Raw genomic sequence first — 15,674 nt, 5'->3', positions numbered from 1 at the left:
TAACTGTACAGCGAATAAAAAAATATAAATTAAATTTTCGGTTACTGATGAAGTTAAAGTGACATCACAATGTTTGTGATTCCCCCCTCCCCCATGTCACAACATGTCACATTTTCTTGACCCCTCCCTCCCCCTAAACGTGTGACGTAATTAATGGATCACCCCTTATTTATTTATTAGACTGTACATAGTACAGTACAATATCGTGAATTTGTACATTATTTAGTTATATTATGGACATCATCATAAATATTATTAATATTATGTTAAATTTCTCTTGCAGCTGATGTCTCTTTACAAGAGGTTCAACACTCAGTTTCTCCAGTAATAATACAGTCAACAACAGTACCTGCTAGGCTTGAAATTGAAGGTCAGTATATTATTATCAGCCGTTTAAGTTTTGGGTTGAAATAAGTATTCTGTCAAAAATTTCATTTTTGATACATTTCATTTGTGCTTTTACAGCTGACTGTACTTTTTTAGGGTTCCGTACCTCAAAAGGAAAAAACGGAACCCTTATAGGATCACTTATGCGTCTGTCTGTCTGTCTGTCTGTCCGACCATTCCCCCTTTTATTTCCGAAACTACAAGTTATAACATTAAAAAAACCGGACAAGTGCGAGTCGGACTCGCCCACCGAGGGTTCCGTACTTTTTAGTATTTGTTGTTATAGCGGCAACAGAAATACATCATCTGTGAAAATTTCAACTGCCTAGCTATCACGGTTCATGAGATACAGCCTGGTGACAGACGGACGGACGGACGGACGGACGGACAGCGGAGTCTTAGTAATAGGGTCCCGTTTTTACCCTTTGGGTACGGAACCCTAAAAATACACAAAATAGTTCTTTACCTTTCTATAGATGACAGGAAAACCTATTAGAAATGTGCAGTCAAGGGTGAGTCGGATTTAATTACTTAGTTTTTGATCCGACCCCTAAGGGTTTTTAAAGACATTTCATTCACGTTCCACATAAAAAAAAATACATTATTAAAAATTGGGTAATGTACGGAATCCTTGGAACGCGAGTCCGACTCGCACTTGACAGGTTTTTTCCAACAAGTAATTAGTACATATCCCGTGGAGCGCCCTAAACAGACACGTGTGCTGGTAACTAGTATAGGAGTTCCATACTACGGTAAATCTGGGGCGCTCCAGGGGATATATATCGAGACAATTCTAACAAATTCAAACATGATTAGGTTGCGATGTTTTATTACAGTGTTCCTATGGCCACCTCCTGTGTCCATCATCAGATCAGCTCGATGATACCATAATGTTGCATTGTCAAATTGTTATCCAATTTACTACGGTACTATGGTATTGAAAAACCGGGAAGTGGGTCAAATTTAACTTGCAAGATTTGACCTGTACAAGCATAGTCTCATATATTGCAGGTTAATTAAAGCTTGTAAAAAGATTGATAATTGTCCTTAGTACTCTAATCGCAACAATTGGTGAAGGCACTAATTTTGACGAAAGCGACTGCCATCTGACCTTCCAACCCAGAGGGTAAACTAGGCCTTATTGGAATTAGTCTGGTTTCCTTACGATGCTTTCCTTCACCGAAAAGCGACTGGTAAATATCAAATGATATTTCGTACAAAAGTTTCGACAAACTCATTGGTACGAGCCGTGGTTTGGACCCGTGGCCTCCGAATTGCAAGTCGCACGCTCTTACCGCTACGCTAGGCCACCAGCGGTTCCGCGCTTATTTTTCGGAAATACAAGTATAATTTTTTATTTCTGTAACCCGTATGGCAGTGATAGTGTAACTGTGATAGTAATATAATAATTTCTTACACTCTCATTCATTGAAAATTTGGATATAAGTATTTACCTTATTTTTCAGCTGATGTTTCTTTACAAGAACATCAACACCCAGTTTCTCCTTCGACAGTGCAGTCAACAACAGTCACTACTGTACATAGCGTTGAAGGTCAGTATTTTCAGTTTTGGGTTTGAAAAAAATACTGAGAATTTACCTCATTATTCTATTTACCTAACCGTGGGGACCTGGCGCCCACAGCATTTTCAAATAGCTGGCGATGCGCCTCGTGGAGGCGACGGGTGACAGAAGAGCTGGCTCTTACCTCGCGCAACGCATTGGCATTGCCGTCCAGCGCGGCAGTGCTGCCAGCCTTCTTGGCACCTTGCCACAAGGCACCGAGCTGGAGCCAGATTTTAGGCTTCCGTACCCTGTTACTAAGATCCCTCTGTCCGTCTGTCTGTCACCAGGCTGTATCTTATGAACCGTGATAGCTAGCCAGTTGAAATTTTCACAGAGGATGTATTGCGGTTGCCACTATAATAACAAATGCTTTACACTATGATTCAATGATGAACATTTTATATAAACGTGAAACTACTTTTGCAGCTGACGTCTCTTTACAAGAACACCACCCAGTTTCTCCGTCTACAGTACAGTCAACAACACTCACTGCTAAATATAGCATTGAAGGTTAGTATTGACATAAATTTTAGGTAATGTGTGAACGAAAATTTAAATAAATTAACAGAGAAGTATTATACTTTTCATATCCCCTAAGGTATTTTAATTTGACACTTAGTTAAACAATACTCTGTTGAGGCCTCTTTTATTGTTTACTTTTTTCTTAATGATGGATTAGCAACAAATTATATATTTTACGATATTTATTCAATTCGACTTTTCATATTTTTGTCTTTGCGCCACCTACCGTATATTCTAATTCTATTGTCTCCGATACCCAAAGGTTGTCTGGAAGAGATCGCTCTTAAGCGATAAGACCGCCTGTTGTTGCCTCTATTGTCTTTGTTTATATTACTGTACATTCATTGTAAACTACGAGTTTGGTGAGGTGTGCAATAAAGAGTATTGTTATTGTACAGGGTGGCCACTTTCTGGAAAACCGGGAAAACCGGGAAAAGTCAGGGAATTTCGCTAGTCATGGAAAAGTCAGGGAATTGTCAGGGAAATTTAATGGAGGTCAGGGAATAAAAATTGTCTCTGTATGTACATAATAAAATAAAAATAAATATATTAATTTTACCATCTGCAAACATTATATCTTCTTCTTCCTGGCGTTATCCCGGCATTTTGCCACGGCTCATGGGAGCCTGGGCACAGAATAAGTAATAGGCGTGGGGTTCGCTTGAGTACTAATCCCATGATTTGACGTAGGCACTAGTTTTTACGAAAGCGACTGCCATCTGACCTTCCAACCCAGAGGGGAAACTAGGCCTTGATGGGATTAGTCCGGTTTCCTCATCATGTTTTCCTTCACCGAAAAGCAACTGGTAAATATCAAATGATATTTCGTAGGTACATAAGTTCCGAAAAACTCATTGGTACGAGCCGGGGGTTTGAACCCGCGACCTCCGGATTGAAAGTCGCACGCTCTTACCGCTGGGCCACCATCGCTTCATTATATATCTATAATCTATGTATAATCTGCAAATATTATATCTACTATAATTAGTCTAACGCATTCACTGCCAGAGGGCGTGGCCTAGGAACAAACTTGTATGACGGTGGACGCACATTTGCGTCGGGGGCAGTGAATGTGCTAACCTGTTCACTTTAAAAAACCCCAAACGATGTACAGATTAGCCGTTTGGCACACGCATACTAGAGGTCAAAACAAAATTTTTGACCCGCAGTTCCTAAAAATATTTCCCGTAGGAGGGGAGTGCTGAGTCATTGTTTTTTTTGTATGGGAGGGAAATTTTTTTTTCAGAAAAGCTTTTTGAGGCGATTCTAAAACTATACCACATCATTACATTTCAGCCATTTTTTTTAAATTAAAACAAAAATAATTTTCAAAACATACCAAGTTTGGGCTTCTCCAGATACGATATGGCTGATTTTTTTTGTACAATATACCTCAAATGATACGTGATATCCTCATATCTAACCCTAATAAAGCAATTTTGAAAATAATTTCATTTAGTATTTTTTTTTAATTTTTCAATATTAATACTAAGTGATACAGTCCTACTTCAGTATCTATTCTACGAGACTTAATGGAACTGTACTGCAGATACGGTGCATATTAATCATAAAATGATACGTAATATCCATATATCCAACGGGGAATACCTCTTTAACCCTACCATACAAGATTGGTTTCTAAAAAAAAATTTTTTTCTCATAAAAAAAAAAACAATGACTCAGCACTCCCCTCCTATGGATTTTTTTTAGGAACTGCAGGTCAAAAATTTTATTTTGATCTCTAGTATGCGTGTGCCAAACGGCTAACCCCGTACATCGATTTGCGGTTTTCTATGAAATTGGGGTCGTACGTTTGCCGCTAAATAGGTTAATAATAGGTAACGCTATATCCTACCACGGCGGTATAGACAAAATAAATACTGAAAAAAAAATGATCCACGCGGCTCGTAAAGTGAGCATTACGAGCCGCGTGGATCATTTTTTTTTGTACACGGAGGAGCTACACAAAAAGATAGAAAATTTAAGTCCAGGGGGCCGATTTTTGAAATTCGACCACTCGATTTCGTTAAATGATATCTCCACTACTAGGCGTTTAAATTCTACTAATAGAATTGAAATCGAGTGGTCAATACCACTTTACCACTAGATTCCCAATTTCTATCGCTCGTATCTAGTAGATGATGAAAATATTTTGAATTAGTCTCTTTTCTCAAATTTAATTTCCAAAATATCGATCCTAGAAGAAAAATTGTGAGGACCAAACTTGTAGAGAATCAAATTTCCTAAAATTTTTGTCCTCACGGTTTTACTGTAAAATTAAAAATGGCCGAGTTATTCAAGAAAAACCGTTTTTCGAATATACACAGGAGCCTGATTCAGTCTGCTTTTTGAATTCACACTCCCAGTGACCCCCCCCTCCCCCGAGGGACCTACGAAAAAAAAATCCAAGAACTGATTATTCACGGGTAGGGTCGGTTTTTTGGATATAATGACTGGACTAATTCAGATTCTGCAAAAACTCAAAAATGTATTCCAATTACATATTTTATATTTATTACATTTAAGATTATGGTCAGGGAAAAACTTGAAAAAACGCCTGGAAAACCGGGAAAAGTCAGGGAATTTGGGTTATAGTAAAGAGTGGTCACCCTGTTGTATGTTTCTTGCCGAGAACTTTGTAGGTACTGGTACTTAATACATCTTTCATCTTTGTCAGGACTCTCTTGCTCCAGAAAGCCATTGATGGACATCACCCATCAGTACAATGTCACTGGTACAACTCAATTCTCCGAGGAACATATTTCCGCAGGTGTGTTTTCAAACTATATTTGAAGTCAAATTAGGGAAGCTGAGCGGTGCGTGAATTCGTAGCGCGGGTGTGTAGCGAGATCTTTTCAAATAACCAAGCAGGGTGCGGGGAGGCCTCTCTTGTTTTGTTGTATGTACAAAAATCTCTCTCCGCTGCACGCTGGGCTGTATCCATTAGTGCTGTGCTGAGCGAGGATAGGTAAATGAAGTGTTCCTATTGGTACATGACAAGTACATCTCTGTTGGAAGCGCAGCCTAAGACGTTGGCAATACTATGATATCAAATACTTTACACAAATGTGCATTTGCCTATACAATTTACCAAAAACTACCGTGCGCTAGTTAGCGTTAGCAACAAGGATATCTAAATTTTAATAGGTACCGAACAAAAAAATAATTAAATATTCTGCCTTTTTCAGAACAACATGTCGCTGACAAATTGTCAGACACTGTCACCAGCAAAGAGTCCACGAATGCCCCGTTGGCCCACACGTCAAAGCAACTTACCACGAAAGGTGTGTGTTTCAATCCATTTCCATATAAGTATTTAATAACAATATGACAATTGATAATAATTGGACGACCGGTGTGGCCTAGTGGGTAGTGACCCTGCCTGTGAAGCCGATGGTCATGGGTTCGAATCCCGGTATCCCGGTAAGGGCAATAAAAAAAATATGAACATCAATCTTACACAAATCTATCAAGAGTATGCTCAATAAGGATTGTAATGTGTTGTGGATACTAGACGACAATTATATGTATAATAATAGTTAGATATAGATAAATACTTAAATACATAGAAAACATCCGTAACTCAGCAGCGAATATTTGTGATGAACTCACAAATCAAATGTCCTTAGGGGCTGTCCATAAATTACGTCATCGATTTTTGACGATTCTCGACCCCCCCCCCCCCCTAACATCATCCAAAAATCATGCTTCGAATGACCCCGTTTCCTCCTACTTCATGCTACCATCATCCGATGTCCAGACCCCCCCCCCCCTAATTTGAAATGACGTAATTTATGAATAGCCCCTTACCAGGATTTGAACCCGGAACCGAAAAATGGAAACATATATTTGACGTCAACTGAACCATTAAGCTGGCCCGATGATGGTGACTGAAGGTGGACATATGATCTCTGTAATAAAACAACGCAACTTTATTGAGTTTTTTAAATGGTGTCGATAGTATAGGTAGTATGACGTAATTGACGTATGTCAGATAACTATTGCAAGAATAGTCGAAATTTAAAGCTAGTATCAATAATAAAAAGTTGGACATATCAAATTTCTAGTTAAAATTATTGTTCATCATTCGAGCTATCAATAATATTTTTGAATATACCTAAGTAACACCTTTCTATAGATATGGAAATAATTAATTGATTAAATTTATTTCAGATACTTCGTCAGTACGAGAGTTTAACTCAAAAACTCGACGCTACATAAAAAAGACGAAACAAATCGCTGCAGAGAGTCTCGGTCAACCAGCAGCGGAAAGGCTCCAAAGTGCACATGAATATGCAAGCCTAGATATTCTTCAGGATTTTGAAAAACTTAACAAAAAGGCTAAGGCCTTTTTGTTAATGCAACTGAGACTTGCAAGAAAAAACAAGATGGCAAGAAGATTTACTTTTCAAGACAAATTATTCGCGCTCGCGTTGATGAAGCAAAGTCCCAAGGGATATAAATTATTAGAAAATATTTTTGCTTTACCGACGAAAAGAACATTAGCACGTCTGTCGCAAAAAATTGTATTCGAATGTGGAATAAATGAAAAAGTCTTTGATCACATTAAACAGAGCACGAAAAACTGGGAGACGTCAAAGAGATTGTGTTCATTGGTGTTTGATGAAGTAGCATTGACGCCACATCTGATATACAATGAGAATAAAGATGTTATAAACGGCTTCGAAGAAATAGCGGGAGAACGCAAGCAAAAATTTGCCGACCACGCTCTTGTCTTTATGGTTAGAGGCATTTGCTCATCGTGGAGACAAAGCATAGTCTATTATTTTTGTGCCGGAACTGTCTCTGCACCAGATTTGGAAAGGATATTAAAAGAAATCATTCCAAGGCTTTCTGAGGCTGGCCTGATACATCTTGCCCTAGTGTGTGATCAGGGTTCAACATTCCGGTCATGTTTTAAAAATCTTCAAGCTACAACCGCTCGACTACAAACACCCGAAGAAAGACCATGTGGTGGGTTTTATCTAAATTTTAGTCTTACAATAGGCTGTTTGTTTTCTTTGGCAATGAATATCGTCAAAAACCTATTGCATTAAGAGGAAAGGGGACGGTTGTTTCTTCATACAAACATAGTCCCCATTTTCCTCTCTAGATATTGACATTGTGGAAAATATTTTTACATAATTTGGTATATATTAAGGAAAGCTATGGCCTCCTACGTTTGACTTTTTCGATGATTTGATTGTTATAAAAAGTAGGAGCGAAAAACAGATTTCATAATTTTTTTTAAATACCTATCTAACAGTCCTATACCAATAATAAAAAAATCAAACATAGGGGCATGGGTGTGGTTGATACTTAATATGTACAACAAATTATATCAGAATATTTTCAATAATGTTAATATTCAGAGAGGAAGATGAGTTCTACGTTTGTATGAAAATGCAATTTCGAAAGGGTCTTCCACTTTCGTCTTAAGAGCAAGTTAGTTTTACCGTTATAATAACTTCGTAAAATGGATTCTAAATTCACAGTGAGATTAAAAACCCACAGATTATGGTTCTCACTCTAACCTTATTTTCACTCTTTTCAGATACAGTACATGTAGCTGGACATGATTTATTTATATTTCATGACCCACCACATTTATTAAAATCAATCCGGAACAATTTCCTGGACAAGGATATTATCTTCAATGGGAAAACGGCGTCGTGGAAGGACATTTTATATGTGTACGACACGGATATGCAAGGCGGCCACACTAGAGCGCTACCGAGACTGACGGCAGATCACGTAGACCCAAAGAAGATAAAAAAGATGAAAGTGAAAATGGCGGCACAAGTTTTAAGCGCCCGAACTGCTGCAATGCTGAAATTTACCGACAGTGTTCGTAAGTCTACCAACTATTTACCAAGTTATATTTAAGTATTTGAACAACTTTTTTTTATTATATCGACAAAAAGTTTTTATAAGAATTAGGGATAAATTGTGCCTATTAAAAGTTATCTTCTCTTAAAGTCGACTATGTGACATATTTTGCTAGAAAACGACGCATTTGAAAACATCATGCACAGACGGAACTATGTGCCTACCACCAGTTTGGTACTGACATAAACGTTAACTTACTTTCTATGCATCTCGCTCGTACTCGCGTGTTAGTGCGAGCGAGATGTATAGAAAGTAAATTACATTGACATTAGCATATATGTCTGTTTAGACACTGTCCGTGACTCATGGTGTGGGTTTTAGTCCTAATCCTAACTTTTGAATGCTTGAGTATGGTGATAGCTGTCATCTTGTAAAATTGTATTAAGTTGACATCTGTAGGTATCCTATTTGAAAAATCAGTAACAAAACAAAGTCCCCCGCCGCGTCTGTCAGTATGTATGTTCGGTTTTCATGCGGTTTTCACCTATCAATAATCTGTTGATAATCTTATCTAAGAATCACTGATTGACGATTTGATTGAAGAATGACTTTTGACGAAGGTTAAAAATGTTTAGGTTTTGTATGTATAACCCGTCCGAAGCCGGGGCTGCTCGCTAGTACTATAGTAATGCTATGTCCTATGCATACTTGTGACTGTGTGACATGTTTCCACTTACATACACAACTAGCTTCATTATTTATTTCACATATTTATAGTATAGTTAAGAAGCCGTCTTTATGTTAATTTGCGGGCTCAGCACGGTTCCATTTTTATCGACTATCACTATGCGCGTCCCTTTCGCACTTACATACTTGTTAGAACGTGACAGGCATGGTGACAAGGGATAAAAACGCGACCGTGCTAAGCCGCCTGGTTACTTAGTAACAGGGCAGGGCATAGGTGTTCTGCCTTTTCGCAGAACTATTTTTGGCGGAATTTCATTTGCCAACCAACATTTCGCCGACGTTTCACTTTGACAACTAACGATTAGCAAATTTTTGTATGACAACGTTTCAATTGGTAGAATTATTGTAAAGCAGATTATTATAACGCCTCTAAACTTTTGGGAGACTTATCATTTGTCAAATCTTTCACTTGGTCGAACAACTCTTGGACGAATAACGTTCCGTTGAAGCTACAGTTCGCTTTTACATTAGGCAAGTTACAAATAAGAAAAAGATACATCCCAAAAAATCAAAAATGGCCGAGTTGTTCGACTTTTTATAATGTATATTTTAATATTTGAAGCCAGTGGCAGCGAGCTAGCGAAGCGAGCGAGCAAGACCTTCCTGGGCAGAGCCGACTTGGATATGGTTAGGTTAGAAGACTAAGGCGGGAGCTTTGCTCCCGCCTTAGTCTTCGAGGTTATTTTTTTTTCAACAACCTAAAAAACGTAATTACACAGCAACTTTCGGGTCGAATATCCCATCTTTCGTGTCAAATATCTCGGCCATTTTTGATTTTAGAGAAAAGTTATTCCTACAAAACGGCCCCCCTTTGGCACAGTCTGACCAAATGAAACAATTGGTAGACAAGAAACAACTAAGTGTATATTATGCCAACTAAAACATTCTACGACATGAACGTTGGCATTTTGAAAATTGACATTATAAAACACAGACCAAACATTTACTTGGTAACTGTGCGGTTGGCAAAAAAAAAAAAAAACATTTGATAAGTTTGGAAATGAAAATTCGCCGAAATAAAATTCCGCCAAACGTGAGTTGGGAAGTGATAATCGGCCATACCATTTTCGGCGATAAATAAGAGAACCCAGGGCATATAATATAACGCAAAAATCTTCGTAGGGGGCGTCATTAGCACAAACAGTAAACAAACCTCCTTGATGCATCATGCCATATTTATTCGTAACAAATATGTAATCTGTGAAAACTTGTCAAATAAGTGTTTACGGTATAGTACAGTCAGCAGCAGAAGTTGCTAAGCGGGCGAGGTGTTCAAAATTACCTTGACGCGCTCTTATTCTCTTAACAATAAAGTCGCGTCAAGATCATTTTGTAAAGTGTCATTCAATGCAACTTGCTAACTATGTAAACAAACCGCCATACTGAAATTGTCTCTGTATGTCAATTTACTAGTGACTTTTGTTTACATAGTTAGCAAGTTCCATAGAACTACACTTTACACCTCACCCGCTTAGCAACTATTGCTGCTGACTGTACGACTATAATATAAAATACTCTATGGTTTACAGTTTGTGCTAGTGCTGCTGGCGGCAGGACATTGCAGATATTAATAATAATGCCATGCCATGCATTATTTGCATAGCATGTTTATAAAATCTAAGTAAGGTAAACATACTAGTGCTCGACATGCTAATGCCCAATAGATGACACCCTGCTGTCACCTCTATTGACAATAACTTAAGTTTCAAGATGACATGTACTGGGACCGCGTCGAGCACCAGTACATTTACCTTATAACTAATGGGCGGACGACGGATGCAATATACGTCAAAATCATGTCAAACGATATACGTAATTAAAATTGGTTTAAATAAGACAACATGATTTTGATGTATATTGCAACCGTCGTCCGCCCATTACTTATAACATAGTTGTATTTTACATAATATGTTTTATTAGCATCATTGTAGATACCAATTTATTCTTTCAGACAAACGAGTGAATAGTCCACAAGAGACGATGGAGACGACAGCTGCGGTCGTCTTGTTTTTTGACGAGCTTTTTGACAGCGTCAATGGATCGCCAGGCCAAGGCAAAGGCAAACTCAGATGTGCCGTCAAAGAAACTTCAAGCCATAAGGATTTTTGGCTAAATGCTATAAGAACATTGCAAAGTATGTCATTTTTAGACCGTCACAGCAAACTGGCGATACGTAATGGCCAGCCAAGGCATGTACGCGTTCCGTGCTTGGAAGGGTGGATAACCACATTAAAAAGTTTCCTTGGATTGTCAAAAATATTATTTTCTACATACAAAGTAAAATACTTTTACCCTCGTTTTGTCAATCAGGATCCGATCGAAAACTTCTTTGGTCGTATAAGAGCAATTAATTACAGAAATGTAAATCCCGACGCAAACACTTTTATATATTCTTTTAAATCTATAGTCCTCTCAAATATCTTGGCTCCACAGTCCACATCAATGAACTGTGAAGACGATGACGGCGAAACCCTAATTAATTTAGGTAATCTGTTCTTGACAACATCACCTCAGGATGAGAAAGAAAACTGGCCCAGAAATTTAAATACGCCGTCATCGTCTTCAGTCCCCTTGTCCCATCAGGACAAAATTAATTATAGAGAAATTGTAACTGAAAGAATGAACGTCCAAACGTCCGCGTATACGGCGGGATACATATGCCGAAAAATAACAAAAAAAGCAAACTGTAATGAATGTGCAAAAAGTTATACAACAGAAGAAAAGCAAGGGATCCATGCATACATTAAACATAGGGAGTACAAGAGATTGAAAAATGCCAATTTGAATTACCCAAATTCGAGAATAGTATGTTTGTATAGGGAATGTGCCCAAATAATACACAATTATTTAAACGCGGCATGCCATTCAAATAATATTAAAAAGAATATTATTGCTTTAATAAAATCACGCTGCGACTTGTCTTGGCTGGGGTGCAAAAGTCATAAAATATTAATAAAAAAATATTTTATGACTTTAATAATACGATTACAGGTACACAACTGGTGTAATATCATCAACAGAATTTTAAACGGCAAAATTGAAGAAAAATATATTTTAAAAATGCATACTTTGCATGTTACTGCTTATAAAAAGTACAAAGCGCATCGTTTGCGACAAAAAGCAACAAAAGATTGAAAATAAATATTGTATAAACACATTCCTTCTCTAGTTTTATTTTTATTCTCCTTTTTGAAAGTATTTTTTAAAGACCCTCCTGTCATTCATCGTATTTTTTATCGTAGTCACAACACTAAAGAATATCGATATCGATAAGTTCCATTCTTGAAATCCCTAGTCTAGACTGTCAAATAAGTGCCACAGATTAGAAAAGTTAACAGCGCCACAACTGCAGTAAAGGGAACTAACACAAGGGCACTGTCCCATCTGTAGCTAGCTACATATTATTAATCTGTGGGCTTATTTATTTCGATTTTGAGCAATGTAAGAATAATGTACCTAATGATATCAAAGTAACATCAAGCTTCAAAATTATACGCTTAAAGAAGAAAAATGTCTAACAAAAAATACGGTAACTTTGTGAGGCCTACTTCGCCAACCGAAGAACTAGTATCCAAAAAGAAGTTGCAAATTAACACATCGATAAGTGGAGAAGAAGCAAGAAGAATATATTTAGAAGAAGTAAGTAAATCGAATAATATTCAGCCGTCATCAAGCAAAAACAATCCTATATCAAATTCAAGGAGACATGCATTTAAACGTAAATGTGATGATCCAATATCAAACAAAGACTTGTTTATAGCAGTACAAAATAATGATATTGATACTGCTAAAGAAGCTTTGGACTTATCTCCAGATAAAATAAATATAATCGATGATTACGGTTGGAGCTTACTCATGATAGCTTGTCAGGCTGACTCCGTAGATACTGTAAAAGAGCTATTAAACAGAGGAATTGACACCACAATTCGGGATAAAGCTGGTAACTCGGCCCAGAGTCTTGTTATTCAGAATAAAAATCTAACATTAGCTGATATACTGATAAGTCATAAGCGTAAAAAAGAAGAGGAAATCAAAATAAAAGTTCAATCGAAAACCAAAGTGAAATTAAAAGAATTTCATTGTTCGGTCTGCAACCAAGCATATCCTGATGAGCAAGAGCACTTGTCGTCTACAATACATAATATAAATGCCAGTAAAGGAAAGAAAATACCAACAAATTATGCCATTCCACAAACTAATCGAGGATACCAAATTATGCTGAAGGCAGGTTGGGATAGAGATTCCGGACTAGGTCCCGAGGGAGCAGGAAAGAAATATCCCATCAAGACTGTGCAAAAAAAGGACAGGAAAGGTCTAGGAAATGTGAAAAAAGAAGAGCCAAAGGAAGATACAGTTAAATGTAAAACAAGGAAGTCATTGGTTAGAGATTATGAGAGTAATAAAAAGATGGAAATCAATTTCAGAAGGGAGTTTTACTAAAATTTTCAAGTTATTATGAAGTAATAAATGACTGATGATTGATGAATAAATATTTGCAAGTATGGACATGTTGTTTGTTGTATTTTTATAAGTTTTGTTTTAAGTAGTTTGTGCAATTTACTGAGACTACAAGATAATATATAGAATATAATATACAATAAACAAAAATTAGTTAATTAACCTTTTCTGTGTATAATAAGGATCCTGACCTAATTTTTAGACATATTTTGTATTTATTCGAGAATATTTTTTTCTGCTCTATACATCACAACTGAGGTTTGAACCCACGATTTTTGACAAAGGTTAATATTGATAACTGTCTTTATCTACAATTCTACACAATTGGTATCTGTAATCTGCAGTCAAGTATAAGGAGTTAAAGATACACAATATCTTGGTAAATATGTGTAATACAAGGCACTTAAACCATATCTGTCATATAATCTGTTATATTCTATTGTCTGTAATAACATTATATAAACGCTAAAGGAAACAATTACATACATTAAAAATATATCACTATTTGTGGCTTAGGTTGAGACCTTTATAATGCTAAACAGTTTCATTCTTCAAGCACTAAGGTTATATACTTTAGTATACAATAGAATCCTAGCACTGAGGATATTTATCAAAACTGATAAGCTTTATAAGGGAGAAATCTAGTAATTATATACATTTTCTTTTAAATAACACCTAGTAACATTAGGCAGTGATGTAAACAATTAGTAGTAAAAAATAAACATGATCTCTTACAAATACTATCTGCCAAATAAAGCTTGTTTATTTTGGCATCAAGTGCAAGTAGCACTGTCATGAGTCGAGCCAAAAAAATATATCTGATTTACATTTTTCTATTACATTGTATTTAAAACTTAGAGGAATCTTATACTAGTATACTGTACAAATAATTCTTGTTGATTTAGTTCCTTATAACACTATCAAAGGTTTGGTGCAACCCAGTCCAAGAAGTTAATGGCTAGCTCAAAGCCAACAAAGCATGCTGCATTAGCTGGGAACGCTCGGAGCATGACGGGAGTTACACCTTTGTACAGGGCTGTCGGGCCTTCTCGTTCCATGAGCTGCTTGAACACATCTCGCATACCATTAGGATATGTTCCCTCAGGTGCCGTCTGCAGCCTACTCTTCAACACATCAGCTGGCATGCCTACAAGCCAGTTAGCTATCCCAGCGCAACCACCAGCAACTATAGTGGCCAGCATTTTCATTTTAGAGCTCGCATCGGCTGGCACCAACACTTCTTTCACCCATTCATAGGTCATGAAGTACATACCACTGGCTGGCACATCTCTTAAAATAGTTGCTACACTGCCCTTGTAGATGCTCCTCATGCCGCCCTCCCGGTATAGCTGTCTGGCGCAGTCAACCATGCCAGCGTACTTCTGCGGCGCGTTGCCACCCTGCTGGATCTGCAGCAGGCACTTGATCCGCTCGCCAGGCGCCATGATGGACGTCGTGAAGATGCCCGAGAAGGCGCCCGCGGCGAACAGCTCCGGCTTAGAAAGCACATGGTCCTCAGAACGAGCTATAAGCCTCTTACCGAGCCCGAATCCGAAGAAACTGATCGCGAAAATGGGCGCTACCCCGGTCAAGGGCGCCGACATGCCCTTGTACAAACCACGAAAACCTTCCTTATTGATAGTTTTCTTGAAGCAGTCGAAAGTACCGCTGTACAAAGGCGTTTCGCCCGGCTTCGGCAGTGGCATAGTTTGCAATCTTACTTTCACTGTATCCATGGGATGACCAGCTAACACTGTGCATACACCACCGAATCCACCACTTAAAAAGTATTTAACTGGGCTGCTTTTTTCAGACATTTTTAGATTTGTATCGTTTTGTTCGAAGGGAGAGTAGGAACTACAAGTCTACGTTGGTTCAGGGTCAACAGCTATAAAGCTGTTCTTGTCCTGATTGTCTCAATTTCCTACTCGATTACAGTTTAAAATCTAGTTGATTGAAATGTCAAAGTCCAAGTCCGCTTTCGTGTAATGCTTTCCAATTTACGTATGTATTGTTCGAAATTGACAGAAAAATATGGTCATAGTCGATACTTTCTACTAGAATGGAACGTTTTGCTATTTAAGACAGCGTTTTAACTGTTTTAAGACACATTTCTTAAATGATTTGTTTAATAAATAAGCGTTTTCCTACTTTTCTTAAATAATG

The 15,674-nt window shown here is 37.6% G+C and overlaps 2 protein-coding genes across 2 annotated transcripts; one reads left to right on the top strand and one right to left on the bottom strand.

Annotated features, from left to right (window-relative positions):
• Nucleotides 1–12,513: 12,513 nt before the first annotated feature.
• Nucleotides 12,514–13,556, top strand: LOC134797755 (G patch domain and ankyrin repeat-containing protein 1 homolog). The gene has a single exon (XM_063770117.1). The coding sequence runs from the start codon at nucleotides 12,561–12,563 to the stop codon at nucleotides 13,488–13,490; it is 930 nt and encodes a 309-aa protein (XP_063626187.1). The 5' UTR covers nucleotides 12,514–12,560; the 3' UTR covers nucleotides 13,491–13,556.
• Nucleotides 13,465–15,520, bottom strand: LOC134797756 (congested-like trachea protein). Its single transcript, XM_063770118.1, has one exon. The coding sequence runs from the start codon at nucleotides 15,323–15,325 to the stop codon at nucleotides 14,429–14,431; it is 897 nt and encodes a 298-aa protein (XP_063626188.1). The 5' UTR covers nucleotides 15,326–15,520; the 3' UTR covers nucleotides 13,465–14,428.
• Nucleotides 15,521–15,674: the final 154 nt, after the last annotated feature.

Source organism: Cydia splendana, chromosome 15, assembly GCF_910591565.1.
Source record: "Cydia splendana chromosome 15, ilCydSple1.2, whole genome shotgun sequence".
Taxonomy (NCBI): Eukaryota; Metazoa; Arthropoda; class Insecta; order Lepidoptera; family Tortricidae; genus Cydia; species Cydia splendana.
This window is presented reverse-complemented; position numbering and strand designations above follow the sequence as displayed.

What these genes read in the sequence shown, in the direction of transcription:
- LOC134797756 (XM_063770118.1), bottom strand. Translation starts at nt 15,325, where the DNA reads ATGTCTGAAAAAAGCAGCCCAGTTAAATACTTTTTAAGTGGTGGATTC.
- LOC134797755 (XM_063770117.1), top strand. Translation starts at nt 12,561, where the DNA reads ATGTCTAACAAAAAATACGGTAACTTTGTGAGGCCTACTTCGCCAACC.